This window comes from Corticium candelabrum, chromosome 1 (assembly GCF_963422355.1).
Source record: "Corticium candelabrum chromosome 1, ooCorCand1.1, whole genome shotgun sequence".
In the NCBI taxonomy this organism is placed as follows: Eukaryota; Metazoa; Porifera; class Homoscleromorpha; order Homosclerophorida; family Plakinidae; genus Corticium; species Corticium candelabrum.
Window position 1 is genome coordinate 10,937,477 of NC_085085.1, and position 24,077 is coordinate 10,961,553.

Consider the following 24,077-nt stretch of genomic DNA (forward strand, 5'->3'; position numbering starts at 1 on the left):
ATCTATTGTGGACATTTTTTCCTCCGTTACAGGAAGCGACTGAGCCTGAGTAACAGCTGGACTAGTAGATACCTGAATGGTTGCCTGAAATCTGGTATTTTGGGCCGCAGTCAAAACCATGTTCTGTAGTGTATCACCTCTGTGTAAAATGGCGTCCTGCCTTTCAATTTTGCAGAAACCAAGTGTTCTGTCTACGATACAATGCAGGAGACAATCAATCATGTTTAGATGAACGTCTGAACTGTAAACTGGGTCTAGCATCTTTTTGCGTTGCTGGTGGAGCTGATTATTGATATCAGACAAGGTAGTTTTGACCTTCCACTTATCCTAGGTGAGTTTGTAGGTTTTCATTTTGTGTCTTATTGTTGCCAGATCTAGTAGCAGCAAAGACAGTCATTTCTGACTGGATTACGAATGTCGCTGATATTGACATTCCACCTACTTTGTTCGTTCTCATTTCATACCCTATTGTCGCCAGATGTAGTAGCAGTGAAAACAGCTAGATTGTCAGTGGATTACTGATGTCTAGATCTAGTGTGAGTGAAGATATTCAGGTGTTTACTGGACTGGAAATACACGTTCGCTCCATGCACATAATGCGCATCTTTAGCACGTTACAATCAACATAACTAGGCTCAAAACTTTACCAAGGTACTCGATAATTGCTTAACTAACGTCAGGGCACTTTCATGATGCAACAAAAAATCGATTCGTATACCTCAAATTTGTGTGTGTGTGTGTGTGTGTGTGTGTGTGTGTGTGTGTGTGTGTGTGTGTGTGTGTGTGTGTGTGTGTGTGTGTGTGTGTGTGTGTCATGGTTTACACATATGTTACCAGGGTACATCATCTGCACACTCACTCGAACATGGTAATACTGGCATGTAATTCAAAACATCACAGATCAGCAGAATGAGAAAATGAAAAGCTTTCACACAGTCCATCAACCAACCACATCATTCTATTAACGTTGGTGCAATAACTGATAAGGCATCTAAATAACACCTTTCTTCAAAATGATGTTACCATATAGAGCTGTCTCCCTACATTAATAAATACATAAAAAGAATTGCTTGACATGCATACACATATCTGTGGATAGAAAACAACAAACCCAGTAGCAACGACTGCAAACGCTTTCTTTGCACGTTCATAGAATGCAAATCTTTCAACCATTTCAATGTCAACCTATATTGCAATCAATAAATAAAAACAGTATATTGATGCATAAATGACAACGGTTCCCACATACATTCCTACAGTACACAAGAAGTGAGCTACTCTAGAAAGTAAACCTTAGTAATATACAACAAATACAACTAAATGTTCCAAAGTGAAATCTCTCTGATACCGATACACTTAGACATTTATATATGTACTAGTATTCACAAATAGATAAACAGGCAATATAAAATGCCACATACATACACAAAGCAAGCTGACTCTCTAGCACACACAGGCATGTAGGCACCAAGCCACTCACATATTCTTTGACAGTCTCCAACAAGGACAATATGCTCTGCACTCCCACTGCCCTCGCAAACTGCCCTCGCAAACTGCCCTCGCAAACTGCCCTCCCTCTCCCTCTCCCTCTCATCCCTCCCTCTCTCTCTTGTCCCTCCCTTCCTCACTCTCTCTCACTCTCACTCTCAAGAATTCTACAGAAAATCAACAAAATAAAATCAGCCCAACCAAATTATAGCTCATAGTTACACCTTATGACACTACACAAATAAAAAGACATCTAGAAGATAGCACTTATAGTTGAAGTAGGGTGTCTACACAAAACTGACCAACAGACTTGATAATTAATTAATTAATTAATTAATTAACTATTAAGTATTTTACTGATTATAAGATACTAAACATATTTTACCTTCTTCCCTCCAGCATGACGATCTGCACTGTTTAGAATTTTTGAATACTCATCCCACACAGGAGTGCCAAGCCCTCGCGCTTTGTCGCTTGGTACAAGGTCCATAAGAGTGACCTACATATACAACAAGTACATGTAATCAACCCTTTGTCGCAACCAAAACATAGACTCTCATCTCAACTGCTTGTGGTACATATGTGTCCAAAGGTAAGAGAGTCATCACAGCAGACAAAAGTGGTGGTATTCCATGACCTATACAATTATATTCATGCAATCAGTTAATTTATAGGTAATGCATAATAATAGTAATAAAAGTAGTACTAGTAATAATAATGTATTTAGCACGTGCAAAAGTTCTCTTTGTGTACAGTCCAGGGGTGAAAGCCTCTGAGAAGCCACCTGTGGACATGAAAGAGACCTACAGATGGCTGAAGTCATCAAATCTTTCTGCTGCAACCGAGGGACTGGTTGTTGCTGCTCAAGACCAAGCTCTTCGGACTCGGTATTATGAGTGCAACATTCTGCATCAATACGTCAGTCCTACTTGCCGCTGGTGCAGTGCAGGACTGGAGACAGTCGACAACATTGTGGCAGGCTGTAGTGCTTTGGCACCGATGGACTACACTAATCGACACGATCAGGTGGCCTCCATTATCCACTGGGACATTTGTCGGCAGTTTGGGGTTCCAGTGGAGAGCAGATGGTACCGGCATCATCTTGATAGGCTTGTGGAGACGGACGACATTACTATGATGTGGGATACAGCCATCCCTCCTGTTAAGAAGATCGGTGCCAATCGTCCTGACAAACATTTGTCTTCTTTTTGCAACATCACCAGGAAACAAGCTGAGAAGTTGGTTAAGTACAGCGGGATGGCAATGTCGGACACTGGTTGCCAGTGGTGTTGGATACGTTGGACACAGTGTATGCAGGTATAGGTGGCTGGACATTATTCCAGGTCATCACAACCTGCAGCACTTACAGAAAACAGTGCTTCTTGGATCTAGTCAAATCCTGCATAAAGTCATGTCTTCTGTCTAGACAGCCATGATGGTCCTAAGCACCTCTGACAAACCAGACCGATCTGGTTGAACATGACGATTACTGTCTACCATACAGAAATCTGTTCTTTTGCACGTCAACAAGATTTCTTGATGTTGAGTAGGCTGACATCTTAGTCTTGGCAGTAGCCTCAGGTTCTTTTATAACTTGACTATGCTGCTACTTGCATTGCTCTTATTTTTGGATAGTCAGTGTAAGTAGTTGACGCTGTTAGCCTAAATCTCTTAGTCTATTGCTTGACGACTAATAATTGGGCTGATGTGGTTTAGCTGTCCAGCATACATAGCTTTCCTAGTTATGTATATAATAATAATGATGATGATAACAACAAGAACAATAAATCATAACAGCAAAACAGAAAGCAACAATGCTAAAAACCACACAGCAAAAACATGGCACGTGTGAATAATTCTGACACACCACGTACATGTGTACAAGTTAAAATTGGTAAAAAAGTTCCATCATAGACATACGGGTTGTAAAGTAGCCCCTAGCCTGGTCCGTATGTGGGTGGCGCGATTCAGACAGACAGCGCAGCAAACTACTACGTACATGTACTAGTGGGATGGTTTCACGTGATGGCATCTAATAATACGTACAATCCTTGCCATCATTACCTAATAATTTACAACAACGTGTAGCAAATATTGTCTGCGGCTTAGTAAATTTGTTCACCTACCATCCGCTCTCACGAGCTCTGGTCCATGTTTACACACCGATGCACTTGGAAAGTTAGCATCAGCAAGTACTACGATAGTGCTGAACGATTAGACGTTAGCAGAAAGCTGCGAACAAGACGGACAACCGACCAAGTTCATCGCCATGGCCCATCCGAGCCAGCACGTACAGCAGTTCAGGCGATAGAATACGCGGAATAGTCTTCAAAATCACCATTTTTAGTAGCCAACCTGCTTTACTTGTTTACCACGTGAATAGGTCACGTGACATTGCTTGTTTGAACACGCATTGTGTTGAGCTAGGTCGACGTTACCGTGCAATGACTGACCTCGTAACATTCTGGGGTGAGCTTTGAGATGCTTTAATTAATTGCATCTAGACTTATTAGCTGCTTTGTGAAGGATGCGAACTGAAAGGTTCTACAAAAGAGGCCACGTGGGCTCCCGGCAGAGGCGAAGATACTCAATTGGACGACGGCGATGAAGTTATGCTGTCATTAAGTCAGGTAGAGCGTTGAGCGATTTAAACTTACGCCAAGTGCTGTTTGTGCTTTTTATTAATAAATATGTATTTTAATTAATAATACTGCTGCAGGCCTGTGTTGGTGTCTCAGCAAAGGAGACGGAGTGGAATGTTGTAGATGTTGCGACGAAAGACCGCAGTGGTGAAGATGTGCAGCACACAATAGTTCAACTGAAGCGTAGCGCCTTTCCGCACGTACGTGGTGCTGAACATTTCTACTTGAAATAATTAAAAATTGAATTTTTAATTAAATATTTAAGTTAACATGATTGTTTACATGTCTAGTGGGTAATCTGGATTTATTACTAAATCCGGTTGAGTGTTGGGCTGTGTTTCCACCAGCTGCTAGTTTATAAATGTGTTTACAACTAAACCAGTTCAATAAAGCGACTGTTTACTAGAAACTTGCACATCCTGGATGTGCAAAACAAACCGTCTAGGAAAGCCTTAATTTGAAGTATTGGGCTGCTCTGTCGCCGAGTCAGGGCAACTGTTGGTTGCCATTGATTCAGCATCTGCTAGTAGGAATTTGCATGATGATGACCAAGGACACCCTGTTCTCCCTCTCCGTAGCTGCTGATTTCTTTCCCTTAGTTAACGACCCTTACATGCTTTAGGGCAATCCTATCCCAGCAAAATAGTCACCATCATCAAAATAGCTTTTTCAGAAGCCATCTAAACAAGCGCGCTACTGTCACATGACAGTTAATCCTAAACCACTTTGCTAAAACCTACTTTGAAGTAGGTTTAAAATGTGGTTTAGTTGGGGAAACAGGTCAATTCTAATTCTTAATTAAACCAGTTTAGCTTACCACTTGCTAAACAGGTTTAGGCACTAGTGGAAACACACCCTTGGACGATTTTTACTGTGAAGCTTACACTGTGAGGCTGGGGAGAATTACATCATTACATGGACTGGTTGGTCATTGCTTTAACAATGGTTTACACAGTCATTCAGTATGAGAAGGGAATGATTGTAGGCCTCACTATGTGACATAGAGCAGCAGTTCAAATGTCTCCTATGATTAATTAATGATCATTATGATTAATAATCATCAAAATTTTGGTCAGTGTAAGAAAACTGAAACAGTGCCGGTGTTTGAGGCAAAAGAAACATTTAATACCAAATGCAAGAACAGCTAATAGGGTACATACATAGTATTACTTAAAACAAGTTGGCTAGATGTTAAGCTATGATCTGATGGACAACATCTACAGTATAAGGATGCCAACATGCATGTCACTTAGTTTTCTTCCAATGTTAGTTAAGTCCCACATCCATCCACTGTGTGTGTGTGTGCACGCGCGTGCGTGCATGTGAGTACTCCTTTCAATCTTTCAACTAGCAATCACCGTATTTCATTGTTACTGTAAGTTTTACATCCTATTATATTTCATTCTTGTAGTGTCCACTGAGCATTCTTCTCACATCAGAGGCTACATTCAAACTTGTTCAAGGTGACCTCAATATCTGTGTGATGAGCTGGTGGGCTACATCAACTTGTGATGCTGTTTAGGAAATGGACCAGTCCATATTACTGGCGAAGAAAGAATCAGCTTTGATGCTCGTAAGGCAGTTGAGGCTCAAAATATTTACCTGTTCCAACATCATCTTACCTCGTGTGCCACATTTGCAAGGCACAAATGCTAGCAACCATTATTAGGGGCAAGCATATGTATTTCCCTTGCCATAGTGCATGCTGAATTTACAGAAAATACCACCTTTGTCTGCATCAAATCTTAGGCTCTTGTTGCTGTTCAGTCATGTCTTCTGAAATGTTTGCTTTGTCTTATTGGGCACCACTTCTGTGCTTGCTTTGCTACATACCAATAGTCCCTATTGTTTGTGACCACCCCAAAAGCCTATGATAGACATGTGATAGGGTTTACCCAAAACGCCAATGCTGACAGTCCTGTAGCATCAAGGTCTAGCATGGGGCTCACTCAGTCCACCATTATGAACTACTCAATAGAGAAAGAATCGAGTCTTTACTTGGTTACCTCAGAGCTTTGATACTTGCAAACTTTGAAAGTTGGCCTGGCCTGATCTTGTGACTGCTTGTCTTACAAAGAGATTGACTTGTCTGGGACAGGTGTTTATTGTGAGCCTTGCTGAGTTGACAATGAATGAAACTGACTAATCATTTGTCATTTGTATCATTCACAAGGGGGTTTGGAAGTTGATGATGAATCAGATGAAGAAGAGATGGAGACATTTGTAATAAAGGACCAAAATGTCGTAGATGGTACGAAGAATAAAAACAATCTATCTGCTGCTGCAACCTACAAAGCAAGTCCAGGAAAGGATTCTAAACCTACTAAACAGCTTCCAACAAAGTATGGTACAGTGATGAAGGATAATCTCATTTCTAATGAAGCTGAAGAAGATGACGATGACAGTGATGAAGAGGAAGCTTCTGGAGATGAAGGCTCGGGTGAGGATAGTGATGAAGAAGATAGCGATGACAATAATGACGACGACGAGGAAAAGATAGAAGCACCACCAATGAAGAAGAAGGTGAGTACTTTATTAACCACCATGCAGTGGACTTACACATGGTTGAGACTTCTGGTTTAGAAAACGAGTAGTCAAGCAGAATCTGCATTGAAAGGAAGTCCACTTCTAGCTAAAAAGAAACACCCAGATGCAGCAAGTCAGACGGGTAAAGCTAAACAACAAGGATCTGCCAAGACTCCAACTGGTTCTGTCAGTCTTGTCCATATTTCCCACTATGTTGTGTAGTGTTTCAAAGCATTCTTTTTCAGGGTCAGACTGAAATACAGAAATTGAAAGAAAAGTTGTTGCAGGTAAATTGGATTTAATTGATTTGTTTAATTTTCATTTATAACTGGAACGGTGTTCCTCTGCAGTCTCCTCAAGTTCCCAAGAAGAAAGATAAGTTCTACAACTTTCTGAAACATACACACAAGCTGCAAGATATTAAGGTCAATAATACCATCTCTTCCTCATTTTATATAAAGCCATGATGCTCTCTTGTAGACCCAGAATGAAGTTTGGGGTTGGTGGCAGCAGCAAAAAAAGACAAAACCGTGAGCAGTAAAGGAATCACTGTTGAGTTATTGTAGTGACTTGTAAGCGAAACATTAGTGGTAAAATTTAATGCTGCTTTTTAACTACCAAACAAAAATGGCAATGGGAACAGAAAAGAACTGGTCACCTACAGTCCACGTGAACAGGACAATTGCTGTTGGCTGATCAGGCTTGATCCTTGAGTTGAAGCGAATCTTTCAACTGGCAAACCATTACAACATTCAGTGCAAGGATTTGCCATCCCTACTGTATAATCTGCACACATTATTAGAATTGCCATTATACAATGTAGTACTTCAGCACAGCTCTACCATTGTCCCATAATCCCTAGTAATTCTGTCACAACACTTTGTAGACTATGAAATAATGAGTTGCCTTGTTTGCTGAAAGTCATATGACCTATGGGGTCTTTCTCTCTTGTAACCATTTGTGTGAGTGCAGTAACAGACACGCTACTGATTGGCAGTCGTTTGCCATACACATTAGACACGGCACTACTAACCGAAGGCCACGACAATGCAGTTCTCAGTAGTTGAAGCAACAAAGTAGCCGCTCCTTCACACAGCACTGGAAAGGCACTACAAAAGCGACAGACGGTTGGGAGAACGGACAACATAACTTCTTTGCAAGTGTCCCTTGGTTGAGATGTCAACATTGAAGTCAAATGTGCAAAACACAGCCGGCCGACTTCCATTGTCTCCACCAATGGATATTGAACAGCGAGATGAGATGCCAAGTGAATGGCAAATAACTAAAACGAGTCAAACTAACTTGAAATGAATCGGAAGCAAGTTGGAATACCTCAACCTGTTTCTTGAGTTGTGGCTGTTTGAGCAGTTCGGGTAGGAAGTCACGGCAAATATGCATGGACGGTACATTACTCACTACGACAGGAATCAGTTCCAATTTATATCCCTACAACAAGCCAATAATCCGTTACAAAAGAAAGATCCTCACACACACACACACACACACACACACACACACACACACACACACACACACACCACCACCACCACCACCACCACACGAGCGCGTGCCTCACCTGAAAATGAAGAAGCTTCGCTAATGTAGGGTTTGAGATGAATGTTTGATGAAGGAAGGAACACACGTGACATCGTATCTCTTGTAGATCACTCAGTTGACGACCACTATGACTGATCTATTGACAAAGAAAGCAACTAAAAAATACATTTACCTTTCAAATGCTGTACTGTACAGACTTCACACAAAATACAAAAATAGGCCTCTGAAGCACAGTAGACCCTGCTAGACGTGGCATATATAAATGCTGCTCCAAGTGTTCAATGACAGCTCTAGACAGCGCTAAGGCAAGGCCATTCATACATGGCAATTCAATTATCAAGAATTATGTGCACAAACAGCGAAATCTTAGTTCTCTCCTAACTGTTCATACCTATTTGCTTTGGAAGTTTTTGTCAGCTCTAAGTGTGACCTTTGTATGTATTTATGTATGCATGCATATATGTAGGTAAGTACTGTAACTGATGATCGTAGGTATGTTTGTATGTATGTATGCCCATGCTAGGTATTCTCTGTACATGTACCTATGTGCAGATAATGTACGTACATGTACATGTATGTATGTATGAATACGTCTGTACATGTATGTCTGTATGTAATCCTAGAGTTAGACTGAATTTACCAAAACTCAGTTGGTTTTTCTTCATTTCTGCCTTGCGTAGCGCACTGAATTAGCTACAAATATAACTTCCAAATGTGCCATTGCTGTAATGCAATGTTGGCATGGCTCTACATGTATAGTTGCTCCCTTTTCAAGAAATAAAAGACCCCTCATGTACATATGTACGTATATTTAGTGGGCAAATGTTCCAAACTGCCCTAACATGCAGAACATCTCAATACAAACAATGAGCACAGCAGCAACACAGTACCTCATTCTCTTCTTCATTTGGTAAACAAATCTCAAGTAACAGCTGAGCAGCAACACTGTCTTGAGTGTTCTCTATGGCAAGTCTTAATTCATCTCGTTCTTGTCCTGTGAGACCATCTCTTCCTTCCTGCTGAGTAACATTAAACTCAATGGGATGAAGGAAAGCATGAGCAGACAGATGAGATTTGGACGCTACAAGATAAGCTTTCAGGACATGAAGAACAATCTCAAATATTGGTGGACACCTAAAATACAAACAAAAAGCTATAAATCAGTATTCTCGACTGACCCAAAAATATTGAGACATGACAAATCAACCTGAACACCCTCACATCACATCTTAGGACAGACAATGGGTCAATAGAAAGAGCTTCATGAGTGTACTCAGGACTTGTTGATGCAATTGTACTGCCATGCTGCAGTGAGTTGACAGTCTGAAGCCAGAGCCTACATAAAAAATTACAATTCGATATACAAGACATCACAAATATCTCATCCACTTCTCGTAGTGCTAGTCTCACTCAATAATGCTTAACTAATATAGGTAAGTACTTCAATGCTATTGTGACAACCAACTGTGTGCTAAACATGCCATCATTATAGCTATAGACAAAAAAGAACTTCTACGATGACAAAGTGAAGGCATTACATGTTTGCTAATAGAAGGTCAAGATTGTCAACTGTTTGCAATAGGACCAAATCAATGCAGCGGCAGGTAACCTTTCACCTTGCCTTAGTAGTTATTAGTATAAAGAAATGTATAGTAGGATGATAAATATCAGTTATCTAAACAGCTCAAATGTCACACAATCATCACATACTGTAAACCAAGAAATTGTGAAGTAACATTTCAGTACCTTCTAAAATTTCCATTTCCATAGCAATCTATTTGCAGTGAGACTCATTGGAAGCTCGAGACTCCTTGGAAACTCGAGACTCCAGAGACTCCTGGCTGGATGCACAGTACACTAGAACATTTATGCAGTCGTGCAACACAATAGTAGGTGCACTACGTAGTTAGATAATAATTGCAATAATTTACGATGTTCACAGACATTGCTGTTGACTTCTAAAGGTTTGACAACTTTCACAAAATTTTGGTAAAGATTTAATTTAGGTAAATAGGCCACACCAAAATTATCAAAATTAAATCGCCACCAATAATTTCTTTGTTTACAGTAACCACAACATGCAGGATGATGATGACAACGGATAAACCTTTCCAGTAAAAATAAAGAAAAATGACAACTAAAGATATACTAGTAGTACTGTACTAGTCCTTTGATTGCAACAAGATACAGTGCCAAAGTTATCTTACAAGCTGAACAAAACAAGATAATTCTAGTTCCAACATCAAGTAAGTAATTTGAAAAGAGAGTGATGTTAGGGCAATGCAACAGAGATTTGGTAAAGTATCAACTGTGGTGAAATCACAGTTTTGCAGTTTTGGCAAGAAAGGGGCAAACCTAAATATCCAAATGAGTCTTCTTTTTTGTTAATTTCACTTATTTAATTTGACAACATCAGTTTATGTGTGACCACCTGACCTTCTTGGAACAACCGTGTTCAAACGAAACCAGATATTGCGAACTAGCACTTGAATTTGTCTTGGAATTGCTTGATCAAGAGCAATCCTCAATGACATCATCAGATCGCGCATGTAGGGAACAAGTCGCTCTGATGGCTGCCTCTCCAAATAAAGCAGACAGACAAGTGTGTTGGGATCTGCAGCATTCAACTGGTGAAGAGCTGCTTTGCAAAAACACTCAATACAACTACAACACATAATAGATAAAAGAGTATAACCTGTTTTCAAACGAAACCGTGAGATTTTGTCTTTGTTTCCATCATGTCTTGACCAACCCAGTGTGAAAGTGTCCATGTCTCTACTAATCTTCACAACATGACTGATACTGAGACTACCGTCTTCTTCTTCGAGCCAGTCTTCCATCAAACACAGTTCGGGCAGCAGAGTTGAAATTAGCCGCACAAGGGATGGAGAGAGTTCACTGTACCAGTCGTGATGACGATCAGCAAACATAACAAGCTGCTTAACAGGGATTGACCGACAAACTGACAACATGTACGACTGCGTGTGCTGGAAGGCAACCGACCCTGCTAACCACACAAAGGTTAACAAAATACCAAACAAGAAACTAACAAAACAGGCAGGCAGACAGACAGACATCGATAAATGCACTCGATGTAGTATAAACATCGGAACTTGTCAGTTGCATGTCACCAACTACAAAGTACAGTCTTAGCTACTGCCGTGGGTAGTCCTACATACATTACTCAAAGCGTGAGAAAACAAGTTTGACAACCAATTTATTGTGTTCAGCTTTGACAAGTCTGAATTACACAGTTTGAATGCCTTGGTCTTTGCCGTTGCCACATCCCCAGGCTTAAATATCTGACTAGCTCAATTCCCCAGCAGCATTTCAATCAGCTGCAGAGTTGTATGATACAACAACATGAGACAGTTTTTTGGACATCGTGGGAGTCTGATCACTGGACAAATTCGCGTGGATTCAAGCAACATTATCTATTAAATTAGGCAGGTTTGCTTAAACCATTAGTTATGCAAGTGCCCTTGTTGCTTTTTGGCTAGTTGGACACACATATCGGTGGTACCCTCCATTTTCCTCATCTCTGTGATGTGGTGTCATGTTTGTTTTCTCCAGACAACTTTTGAGTCCTCAATGGATCAACATCAATCTCACTATGAAGGCTCTCGCTGATAATGATAATGCATACTAACATGTTCAGCTTCTTCCGAAAGACCATCGCAAATTACACCACAAGCTTTCCTGCTCATATACAAGAAAGAAATGGCAGTCTTCATATGGAAAATGCAAATTCAAGATCAAACAAGGGTACAGCTAGAACGATCTCTACAAGGACAAGAAGTTGTTATTCCCAGCAAAATCACACTTGTACTTAAACCCACTGACTTCATTTGGCGGCATCTTTGAGGTTGGGTATTTCTCCTCCGCTTGTTGATTGAAACATCGAGTATGAATGTGGGAATCTGTCGACATAAGTACCTAACATGCAAGCATGGTGGTAAGCTAGTGTGGCAGCACAATGAAATTGTCGACAAATCAAGCTGTTGCTTTTGTGAGCTTAAAATCCATCATGAGAAGAATCAGGACCAATACTCAGAGAATGAAAACTGACCCAACATATTTGTGTTGGTGTGTATAATCAAATGCCGGTGAAGCCACCAGAACAAAAATAGGTAAACTATTGTCTCAAAAATTTCTGCGTTTACACCATTTGACACTTACTAAGAAGGCTCAGTTGCATAAACACTGACATGTGAAATCATACAAATCAAACATGGTCAATAAAATTAGTGAAAGAGAGTGATCGGCTAACCAATCATTACTTATTACAACAAAACATATAGCAAACTCTACTGTATGTAATGGCACACTTGCTCTCAAAACGCATACACAGAAACACAAGCAACCAAACACAAACAGGTAAAGTCTATTACCTAACATACTTCAAGTATAGTACTGTACCTGTATGTTTCATGTTTGCTCTCATAGTTTGTTGAAACGACAGAACATAAAAGAGCATCAAAAGTCGAGGGGTAGCCTGATCCATTTGACCATAAATATGATTGCAAGACGAGAACACTTCCATTATACTCCTTTCAGAAAAGCCAACATCCTGCAGAGACCGCAATTCCATCCTGTTGGCCTGAAAAAGAGAAGAAACAAACTCTTGTACGATGACTGGTAGCAGTGGATGAAGAGGATATGTCGAATGCAAGATCTGTTGATACAACCAATCCTATACAAACACAACCAGTTTATAGAATCCAAAGTGCTAATATTCTGATGGTACTCTGACTTGGATTGAAACGCCGTGTTTCTCAAAGAGACGAGTTTTAAAGAGTTCGTGAATACAGTTGATTGGTAGAAGACCAGACATGTGAACACAGAGTTGTTTGGTAATGGGAACTTTAGCACTGTGATCTACTAATACCTGGAATATTTAAAACATCATTATGAGCATTAGAAGATTGACAATAAGATTAAAGTTTAAGACAATGCTGCAATGCACATTAAATTAACTATATTAATTAAAGAAACAGACAAAGACACAGACAGACAGACAAATGTACAGACAGATACACAGACAAATGTACAGACAGAGACAGACAAACAGACAAATGTACAGACAGAGACAGACAGACAGACAGACAGACAGACAGACACAGACATTGTTTTCTTGATTTTAAACTCTAAAGATACAACAAACAAATCTTTAAAAGTTTACAAATCCACCTGAGTCCATTACTCTGTTCATAAATTCAATTCAGACCTAATGAATTAAAACTGAATAGCCCTACCTCTAAATTTGTCTACAGACAGACAGGATTTGAAAAATATATGTATTTGACAGACAGACAGACAGACAGACAGATCTTAGTGATATACGTAGCCTTTTCTGTATTAGCATTAATGTTTTCAATAAATCTTCTTTGACAGACAGATAGACAGACAAACAAACAGGCAGATGGATTACCTAATAAACAAACAAACAAATAAAACAGACAGACAGACAGACAAATGTACAAACAGACACACAAAAGGTTAGCTGTGTAATGTGATATCTATTAGCTTTTATGTTTGTTGTCGACTAACTACTCAACGTTGACAGTCTGTTGCTGGTGTGAGAACACTATTGTATGTCAGTATGTAATACAGTACATACTGGCAGACAAACAAAGAACACAGACAAACAACAGACGAACGACTGATAGATCATAGTAAACACACGACCAGCAGACTTCCAATTTCAGTAGTTAATTAATAGAATGCTGTCCATATTAAGCTCCTCAAGACAACCTGTTGCTTGGTCTAGACTGATTAGCTAACCCATAGTAGCTCGAATTCCTGAGAATATATGAACTGACATACAGATAAATACGCAGGCAAATGCAAGCATACTGACAAAAGTATCTTCCTAGATCCTTACATAAGAATGCCCTTTGGTACATGTACAATGATGAGTACAAACACTGCTAAACAAACAGCCAACTAAACAGACACATAGACATATGGACAAGCACGAAAGCAAACACACAACATGGAAAGTACGCACATAAACTGAAAGCTAACAGTCTGGAAAAAGCAGACAGGAACGCAAGCAGGCAACCACACATTCCTAAAGTATTCATGGAAGGCCATGTAAAGAACCGCCACCAAACCAAAAGTGTCGTACATGAGCAGGTAAACACAATATTAACCAACCTCTTCAGTAAAGACATCTTGAACAAACATAATTCTAAGTGCAGCCAAACTACCAGGCCTCACACATCCCTGTTACAGTAACAATCATAAAAATGAGCAACATCAGACAACATCACACACTCAACCTGAACGCCGATGACATCAGATACAAGTTCGGCAATCGCTTCATAGTGACTGCTGTGAAAGTGAACTGCAACTAGCAGCAGCATTTCCATAAAACCTCCTTCCCCGGCTTTCATTAGACTACAACAAACACATAAAACTGCAGACAAAATGTCATTGTGAGATTTGAGAGTTGGAGCGAATTTCACTGCTGTGCAATAATATGCAGACAACAACCTCAAGTGCTTGTGCTACATCTAGGTTAGATATATACTAGCCCTATAAAGATCTCCATCATGTTTCACAGAGTTCAGATAGTATGAGAGTTGTGCAAGATGTGAGATTGTGTTGTCACAAGACTACAAAAGTCCTTAGCCATTGTTTTAGATAATGTTGACTTTAAAAAAAGCTCTCATAATTCAAAACATGAGTATACTACGATTGCTAAAGAAACAAGCAGACAAGTAACAATGAACTATGTACTGTACCACTATTGAGTAACTTGATTGATTATTACCCCACCCCAATGGTTGGCCAGATTCAAGGTCAAGTGGGATGGAACCTCTCTCAAAAATTGACACCTAAAGTTGTTAATTGATGAACCTGATTGTTTTATTAACTTAAAACAGCATGTTGCTACACTAGTAATGCTTCAAACCACCAAACCACCTTGACTACCTAAATAAAGAAACCTAATCTATAGTATCTGAGTCATCAAAACCTTCAACGTGTGGTTAACAGATGAGCACAAAGTCGAAGAATGTCAGCAAGGCACACATCTATTGCTAACAGTCATTGTGGAAAGCATCAATAGCACTAATTAATTAAAGGAACGGGTGTGAAAATCTTAGAGCCTTGGACAAAGTTGGGGCTGGGGGCTTACTTGAGCCCTGGAGTAATAAATAATCTACGCACAGCTAAATTGTCATCTGAAGACTTGCTATGGAAGACAGAGTGCTAGTGAGAGTGACCTGCAACTGAAAAAATTTGTTCAGCAGATCTAGAATTGAGTAGGTGAATTCAGTTTTAGAAATTGGTTAAAAATTACAAAAGCATCCTAATCCAAGAAAATAATAGCAATCAAGTTGATATGAAAACCTGTGCTCCTCTTTGGGTACTTTAGAGTCAATTCTGATACCCTATCAATTCTGCCATCTAACATATACAGAAGATATTAGAAAACATGAGGTCACCAAATCTGCAGGTGACAGTAACAGCTTCATCTTACACATGTTGTCAATAAATATAAATGTTTGCCACTCCTTAGCCACAAAGAATAATATAAACAATAAAGTTTAAGAGATAAAAAGTTACATAAATGCACAATGCAAAGTTGTAATTGTTTCCTGAAGCAATCAGTACTGACCATTCAAAGTTGGCACGATTGTCCAGCAGCCATTTTAACCAATCAGTGAATTTCTGACTTCGTGTTGTATCACTACAAACACACAACAATCACCTGTACACACACCAGCTTGAACAGCAGTTCAACTAAATGTTCATTAATTATTATAATACACACATGTACAAATGCACACAGACAGACAGACAGACACACAGACAGACACACAGACAGACACACAGACAGACACACACAGACACAGACACACACACACACACACACACACACACACACACACACACACACACACACACAGACACACACACACACACAGACACACACAGACACACACAGACACACACACACACAGACACACACAGACACACACAGACACACACACACACACACACACACACAGACACACACACACACACAGACACACACACACACACAGACACACACAGACACACACAGACACACACAGACACACACAGACACAGACACACACACACACACACACACACACACACACACACACACACACACACAGACACACACACACACACACACACAGACACACACACAGACACACACAGACACACACAGACACACACAGACACACACAGACACACACACACACACACACACACACACACACACACAGACACACACATAGACACACAGACACACAGACACACACACAGACACACAGACACACACACAGACACAGACACACACACACACACACACACACACACACACACAGACACACACACACACACACACACACACAGACACACAGACACACACACACACAGACACACACACACACACAGACACACACAGACACAGACACACACACACACACACACACACACACACACACACACACACACACAGACACACACACACACACACACACACACACACACACACACACACACACACACACACACACATACACACACACACACACACACACACACACACACACACACACACACACACACATACACACACACACACATCCACTATATTCCAACAGCATACCTAGCTAACATCATTTAAACACAAAAATTTGTCATAACACGGTTAAACATTTGTCAATCAAATTGACTAACAAAAGAAAACTACACCCAACCGCTAGATCTCTATAAAACACTCATAAAATCATAAATATCAACTAGATAACAATTGCCCCACCTGACAAGATGTGGATATGCCATGAGAAGACTGACAGACAGGTGAACGTAACGAACTCCACTTGACGAGACGGGAGGTTGTTGCGTCATTAACTCAACAATCAGCTCTGACGACACGCTATGCACTGTGTAAACACCGCTGCCGAGCAGCATGCAATAAAGATGCAGCAACATGTTTGCCTTGTCAACGACATCGTCAGAAAGACTACTGCGTGTACTCTCCACCAGACCATCCTCAACACTGTCAGCTAATACGCTGCCTGCCCTGCCGTCTCGACTGACAGCCACGTTGTTTTCCGTTACTGTTGTTTTCGTTTGGCCATCCATGAGAGCAGTAGTCGCGTCTCCGAGTGACACGGTGTCGTGTCCTTCCATCTCAGGGTCACGAGAAATACCAGACTGCTCCAAGCCGTCACTCGTTCCATATTCTAGTTCCATAGTTTCCTCCTGCTCAGCGGCAACTGAAATGTTAACATTAGGTAATGGAGTTGCCCGGCCTGACGGTCCTGATCCTGCTTCAGTTATATCTACCGACTGTTCCCTATTCAAAGATCGAACAGCCGACATATCTAGTAGACTCATTATTTGAGTATCGAGATGTTTCTGAAGACGCTCGAAACAAGTTTCAATTTGCTTCAAATTTTTCATCCGTCGACGAGACAGTTTGATGTATTGGCTCATCCATTCTCTAACTGACTTGTCGGCGGAGCACAGCAGAGACGTTAACAATGTGACAATGCCATCAGCAGAGCTGCTGTGGTTGAGTGTGAGCGTGAGAACGAGACCGGGCAGTTTCAACAGATTCATCGCATCTTGTCTAACGGACAACCAACTGGGAGGAAAGAGGGCGCACAGTTGGGAGAGTGCGTTACTTTGCATTTGACTTGCAAATGAACTCTCGTCTTGTAAGTCGGTCATTAAAAGCAGTATTGAGGCAACTAACACACAGTAATGTGCAATTAACATTTTACTGTTAACATAAAGTACACTCAACTTCTCTAATCCAGACCTCCAAGATCTGAACACCCCCTAGACCGGACACTTTTTCCAGTGCATAACAGGTCTTGGGACTCCGAGAGTAAGCACTTTGGTAAGAAACTCCCCGTACACGCACTCTTGACTATCACATGCCAGTGCGTAGGAAAACACGTATGTAACGTATGTAACTGTAGTACAAAGTACACATGTACGTTACAGTGTAGTACAAGTGTACTGTACACGCATACTGTATGACGTTCACCAAACTTTACATTAAAATGGTCTGGGATTCCAAGGATATAACGCACGTTAGCTATCTCTATCTTCCGGACACTCCTAGAATCCTGACAGCGGTTAGTCCCATACTGTCCGGATTAGGGAGGTTTGAGTGTACCATCATAGCAACACTATCCATGAACCCGCCCCCACTGACTTGCAAATTTGAAAGAACATAAGGGGTCGTTCAAAATTATCGACAATTTTATGAGAGTGCAAAGCACACGCTAGGGGAGGGGTTATGGCCTCTGTACGCTTTATAAAATGTTGGTCGGTAGCAAATGGGTCAAGCTAATTTCTCCGTTTTCCATAGCCAGAATTGCATCATGTATTGTTACTGTTCTAGTCACCCGTAATTACAGGAATTGTAAACATATATGACCATGGCAACTTACTCCAGTTTAGTTCTAGAACATCAGCAGTCCACAAAGAACCCAGCTGTCTCTACAATGACTTCCTCAATGTTTCGTCTTTGTCCACTTGAATGACCAGAAACCTCAAGCTGACATCATTTGGGTGGGTCAACTGGAATGGAGGAAGAACTGTATCAATGCAGAAACGTTGAAGACCACACATCAACACTCTAATAGATGGAACCATGGTCAAGCTATTGAACTGTGCAACAACAACATTGTGTACACTTTGGGGAGGGGGAGCAAGGCTTCATAAAAGCGTGCGCTTTGTACACTCATAAAATTGTCAATGATTTTGAACGACCCCTAAGTGCTTACATACTGCACACAAATACTGTTTATTCTCCCCCTCCTCAAAGTGTTATCCTTCCAGCCATCCAGGAGGGATCTTTGAATGTACTTTACAACAAATGAGTTACTCCAGGGTTCTAGCTAGAACAGTTTTTACCATCAAATTAATGGTTGGGAAGGTTTAACTCTGTCCAACCGTCACGTTTTGTATGCTCACTGCTGACAGAAAAACCTGCAATGCATGACTGATGATCATGAATGCTGATGGCCTGTTGCTTTACTGATTCTTGTGAAATTAGAGTAATTCGTGAGATTGAGGTCATCTAAATTGTAAACAAGAATGCTTTGTGTATATTTCTTCAGTAACTGTACCTTACACTCGGAAATCTCTACAAATGCCAAAGGAATGTGGCCATAACAATGTGGTGTGTGACGGTTAGGCTGCAACCCTAGTTAGAACCCTGCGTAACTCTCACTCCACTGACACCCAAAAAGTTCTCAAAATTCCTAATCACTTGGTTGCTACTACTGAAACCCAAAAGTTTGCAAAAAAGTAATCAAAACTCTAAAGTTAGTTGCCCAATTGCAACAGCTTCTGCTATCCCATCTTCCTTTGCACATCAAAGTCTAAATTCCCTGAGATTTGACAAGAATGAGCATGCTTAGTTGTCACTGGGTAGAGATCTCCATTAGAGGCTGTCGTTTTTGTCAAAAAATTTTAAAAACCATTTTTTCCTTGGAGTAAACGGTCATTTTGTTATCTAAACCAGAAGTGGCACATGGTCCTGACAGGTCTTTTGCAAGTACTACCTGAAGGAACAATAGAGTGTACATGTACAGTGACTGGTTTGAGTAACACTAGATAATTAACAACAGATGGGACCTTGAACTAGAACTCCCCAGTTCTAGAACCCCAAACAGATCAAACCGAATGGCCGTCCAGCTGGTTCCGCAATTCCAAAGCCATGGAATCGCCCAAATCAAATGCAGCTATTATGTCTCACAATAACGTACTCTATAATTTCGTAGCATGTCACTACGAAAACTCCTAAAGTAACAATGCAAACAAACATGTGTCTTACTTTGATCTACTTTATGACACAAATTCACCGCGAGTCTGCAGATCAACCACAAGCCTCGTTCGACCCTCAGTAGTGCAGGCACAATTGACTTGAGAGAAAGCAGAGAAGGCAATTCTAAATCGGCAAGTTCGATGATCGATTAGTTATAAACTTGACACTACATAGAGACAACAGAACCTACCAGATACGGCAATACATATGATGTCAGACACTTCACTGACAAACATGTCGTTCTCGAACAACTCGCATTTGTATCCACAGAAGGGAGACCCACTCAACTGTGATTAGAATCAACCATAATGAAATAAAATCTCAACACACGTCATTTCTATAGACTAAGTCAGGGTTGTCGCCAGAATCTTTTCAAGGCGTAGCGGGATGACGTCATTATTGAAATTACTATTACGTTTTACTTAATATCAACAAGAAAAAGCAAAGATAAGGACCTAAAGCAGTCAAACTTTTAGTGATCGACGCACAGATAGTGTATTAGTATTAGTACAGTTTTCATAATGTGTGTGTGTGTGTGTGTGTGTGCGTGTGTGTGTGTGTGTGTGTGTGTGTGTGTGTGTGTGTGTGTGTGTGTGTGTGTGTGGTAGCTCAGTTGGCTAGAGAGTCATCTTATGGAGGGATTACATTCGGGACCTTGCAGGGTTGCAAGTTCAAGTCACAGTGATAGCGAGCTATGGCATAATTTCCTTGGGCAAGAAACTCACACACAATTGCCTCTCTCAACTCAGGAGTATAATGAGTACCTGGTCACTGACTGGGGTGGCAAAGGCCCCCGACTATGACAAAAGTCCCATCAGCCTGGTGGGACTTCGGGTGCCCACACCACAGTTGGTGTCGCAGTCGGTGCTCCTGCGAGTACCTGGCCAGCCCATAGCTCCTGCGTAGTGCACAGGAACCCAGTCATCTGGCTGGGAGCGTAACTGTAAACAACAGCTCCTTATCCATTTGCCATTTGTGTGTGTGTGTGTGTGTGTGTGTGTGTGTGTGTGTGTGTGTGTGTGAGCATGTGTGTGAGCATGTGCACGAGTGAGTGTGGCGTCTAGACCGCTAGCTTGGCAGAACATCATGCAGTATATGCGGATACGTGTGGACTTGAGGTCCAGTCTCGTGGCTGTGCCAAAGTCAGTGCCCTTCGATGCTCTGGTCATGCATCAAGGGGTTTGTCAGCATGGCATAAAACTTCGAGTAGCACCGGGGTCCCTACCTAAAAACAGGCAGGGAGTGCTATCTTCAGAACTTTCCGAAGGGCATATCCATTTGTTCAATTGTGTGTGTGTGTGTGTGTGTGTGTGTGTGTGTGTGTGTGTGTGTGTGTGTGTGTGTGTGTGTGTGTCATGTGTGTGCCATGTGTGTGAGAGTGTGTATGTGTTTGTTTGTTTGTTTGTTAACCGCTATAAGCTTGTCTTGTTGTAGCAAGCGAGACTACATGCTTTAATGATGCAGAAATTTGGTTTCTTAGACGTTTCAACAGCGGCTTCAAAGGTAGCAGAAGTTCAATTTAGAATAACATTGCAGGAAAGGGTCTGGCTACACGAGACTATTTTGCCAATAAAAGTCATCACATAGGGAATGATGACAAGCTTTTAGTAACGTTTCGTGTTTGGGCTTCATGCTATAAGCGTAGCGCCCACACCCACGTTTCCACCTGCTACGCCTTGAGATCACTGGCGACAACCCTGGAGATTTATAATCACCACACAGTCTTTTAATTAAAGGGACTATCACAGTTAATAAAGCTGTTACAAATCTTCGTGAACACTGGTAGCTAGATTATAGTCTTACAAGTGCCAAGATGTTGTTATGTAGATTAGCTCTAGAGGGTAATTTTGGTGTTTAGTTTTAGTTTTGGGTGTACCCACAGTATGGGTATCTAAATAAATAAATTGATATTAAAATATAGCGTGTGGCTAGAGCGATGGCAATGACACTTTAGTACTCAGATCTTCCAGTGCCGGCAGCCACATTACCTATCGCTGCTGCGCATCACCGGCAATGTAAATAGAGTTTAGCACTTCAGGAACTTAGAATTCACAAAAATATTTAAAAAGTTTAATTGCCTCCTTGCATCCTGCGGTTCTCTGTCATGGCGCTTCCCCATCTTTGCCGTTTGATCTTGACACCTCATCTCATGGAGTTGCTCCGTCGATCTCAAGCTATGACGGATCCAGTTGGTAGGTAGTAGGTAGTGTTTAATTTTACTCTATATTTACTCCCCCCCCCCCCCCGTAGCAGTACAAACTATACATACACCAGCTGCCGACGCTACTGCTCCTACAAATTTGTCTCAACTCCTGTTACCAATGCCAGCAAGGGTGGTAAACAGCTTACCACGAACTGGGTGCTCCCACCCCACCAGTTGCTTCGCTCCCCTCACCGTAGAGCCGCCGCTTCACCGATCGGCATGCTGAGTGCTGTGCATAGCAGCGATAGGTCACGTGGCTGCTGGCACTCTAGCCACAGTGTAAACCATATATAACTATATATATTATTTATACATTAATTTATATTTAGTATTTTATTATCTTATTACTAATTTAAATATATACATATATTGTAACCTCGGCCGCCGCTCTCATCACTTCATTCAGAACAATTCGTAGCTTCTCTTCCCCGCAGTTTTCGCTGTCCGTCTCAGCATTCTCAAATTTCAACGACAGAGTTAACGATTTCGACGCGACATAAGGTCCCGAGCCGGACGCGTCCGCCAACTTGCGTTCCATCTGTCCGTGCTTGATGAGGTCTTCCTTCAACTGCGAGAAATCGACTTGCAGACAGCGAACGATCGAGTTGACCATTTCGATTCCGGACAGAATGGAAAGTATTTCCTTCTGAGAGCTGCTCCACGACGGCGTCGTGTCGACTGACGAACAGAGAGCCATGCGGACGAGCGACGGCAAGAAAGGACGGACGAAACGTGAACCCATCAGTCGTGCTCGCTCCACAAAACCAGAAATATCGCCATCTCGCAACAAGTGACAACTAAACGAATCGGGATCCATTCTGCGCAGCGGGACACTACTCAGAACCGAAGAGCAACGTACAGGCTCTAGAGATCAGAAACGATGGTGGACCAGTAAACTCTAGTCTCGTGTACCCAGACCCTCATGCGCGACTGGACAAGACGTTTGGTCGATCGACCGGTCACGTTGTCTTCGCATGCGCGCATAATTTAATTTTTATGACTCCTTGGTTTGTTACCGCTTGCATTCCAAACGTTTATCGTCTAGACGGTTTCTCAAACAGCAAATCAGTCGGGCGTTTGCTCTTGTCTTTCGGTAGGCCTCACGTTATTTTACGTCACCTACGTCACACAGCGGCCATCATGCGGCGCAGGTAAAACCGTTTTACCCAAAACAGAGGCAGAAATATGTATAAAAATGGATAGAATGCGCTGATTTTTGCATTAGGAACTGTGTAGTAGGGTAAACCGGGGTAACTCCGTGAGTAATTTGATACACGCCCGTATATTGCTACGTAGGAGTGTTGTAGTCGCTTGATCTTACTACCGTATGGAGCAGTAGCCTTCTGCCAATCAGCATGTGGGTGACCATCTCTGAAATCTTAATCGTTCTTGAGATAATTCGGGACTTTCGTCGGTGCTGCTAATCTTGTGGGTGGGGCAACTTCGTGACAGAGTTTGGTTCTGGCAACTTACGACTTACGAATGGTTGTAACTATTGCTTGCTTGAGTACGTTTCTTTACTGCATCTATTGTGGTAGTGACAAATAAGGCATACCTATTAGATCTTTCGCTGTACCCTAGAAAGTTGCTGTGCGGTGTAGGAGGCGTTTTTGTTGCTGTAGCTTCGCCGTCCCGGATGTCCATTCAAGTAGCAATTGACTTGCTATGGAACTCATAATCCTACGTCAAGTAGTTTACTAATAGTAGAAGAGATTCAAACCCTAAACTGGAGGTAAGACGCTTCACGCTCGAACAGGTTAGATATTCACGGAGTTGCCCCGGTCACGGAGTTGCCCCGGATTACCCTACGGTTTTTAGGCCGTCG

At 41.5% G+C, this 24,077-nt stretch overlaps 3 protein-coding genes across 4 annotated transcripts; 1 reads left to right on the forward strand and 2 right to left on the reverse strand.

The window, feature by feature from the left end:
- Positions 1-862: 862 nt before the first annotated feature.
- LOC134177878 (fucose mutarotase-like) lies at positions 863-3,876 on the reverse strand. The gene is made up of 6 exons (XM_062644655.1): positions 3,745-3,876; positions 3,615-3,683; positions 2,055-2,125; positions 1,874-1,987; positions 1,112-1,185; positions 863-1,040 (listed from the first exon to the last, which is right to left on the reverse strand). Exons 1-6 carry the CDS (start codon positions 3,827-3,829, stop codon positions 992-994), a joined length of 462 nt encoding a protein of 153 aa, XP_062500639.1. The 5' UTR covers positions 3,830-3,876; the 3' UTR covers positions 863-991.
- LOC134177867 (nucleoplasmin-like protein ANO39) lies at positions 3,876-7,313 on the forward strand. Its single transcript, XM_062644647.1, has 10 exons — positions 3,876-3,957; positions 4,015-4,118; positions 4,208-4,330; positions 5,542-5,593; positions 5,653-5,703; positions 6,304-6,653; positions 6,714-6,842; positions 6,902-6,943; positions 7,007-7,081; positions 7,137-7,313. The coding sequence occupies exons 1-10, from the start codon at positions 3,933-3,935 to the stop codon at positions 7,188-7,190; spliced, it is 1,005 nt and encodes a 334-aa protein (XP_062500631.1). The 5' UTR covers positions 3,876-3,932; the 3' UTR covers positions 7,191-7,313.
- A 52-nt stretch (positions 7,314-7,365) lies between these two features.
- On the reverse strand, positions 7,366-23,143 carry LOC134177852 (integrator complex subunit 2-like). 2 transcript variants are annotated; one of them, XM_062644629.1, is made up of 16 exons: positions 22,629-23,143; positions 20,240-20,336; positions 20,059-20,172; positions 17,020-17,956; positions 15,841-15,912; positions 14,498-14,615; positions 14,373-14,441; positions 12,967-13,101; positions 12,633-12,906; positions 10,909-11,220; positions 10,650-10,851; positions 9,421-9,549; positions 9,104-9,347; positions 8,233-8,349; positions 7,995-8,102; positions 7,366-7,938 (listed from the first exon to the last, which is right to left on the reverse strand). In XM_062644629.1, exons 1-16 carry the CDS (start codon positions 23,067-23,069, stop codon positions 7,495-7,497), a joined length of 3,813 nt encoding a protein of 1,270 aa, XP_062500613.1. In that variant the 5' UTR covers positions 23,070-23,143; the 3' UTR covers positions 7,366-7,494. The 2 variants fall into 2 exon arrangements, with proteins under 2 accessions (XP_062500613.1, XP_062500621.1); XM_062644637.1 differs by having other exon boundaries at positions 7,367-7,938; positions 10,909-11,217.
- Positions 23,144-24,077: the final 934 nt, after the last annotated feature.

Excerpts from the sequence above, each read along its gene's own strand:
- LOC134177878 (XM_062644655.1), bottom strand. The coding sequence starts at position 3,829 with ATGGTGATTTTGAAGACTATTCCGCGTATTCTATCGCCTGAACTGCTG. Across the intron at positions 2,126-3,614 it reads AGAGCTCGTGAGAGCGGATG|GTCATGGAATACCACCACTT; the intron begins GTAGGTGAACAA and ends ATAATTGTATAG. Across the intron at positions 1,186-1,873 it reads GTCATGCTGGAGGGAAGAAG|GTTGACATTGAAATGGTTGA; the intron begins GTAAAATATGTT and ends ATTGCAATATAG.
- LOC134177867 (XM_062644647.1), top strand. The coding sequence starts at position 3,933 with ATGACTGACCTCGTAACATTCTGGG. Across the intron at positions 5,704-6,303 it reads AAGAATCAGCTTTGATGCTC|GGGGTTTGGAAGTTGATGAT; the intron begins GTAAGGCAGTTG and ends ATCATTCACAAG. Across the intron at positions 7,082-7,136 it reads ACAAGCTGCAAGATATTAAG|ACCCAGAATGAAGTTTGGGG; the intron begins GTCAATAATACC and ends GCTCTCTTGTAG.
- LOC134177852 (XM_062644629.1), bottom strand. The coding sequence starts at position 23,069 with ATGGATCCCGATTCGTTTAGTTGTCACTTGTTGCGAGATGGCGATATT. Across the intron at positions 13,102-14,372 it reads AAGATGTCTTTACTGAAGAG|GTATTAGTAGATCACAGTGC; the intron begins GTTGGTTAATAT and ends TAAATATTCCAG. Across the intron at positions 8,103-8,232 it reads CGAAGCTTCTTCATTTTCAG|GGATATAAATTGGAACTGAT; the intron begins GTGAGGCACGCG and ends GGCTTGTTGTAG.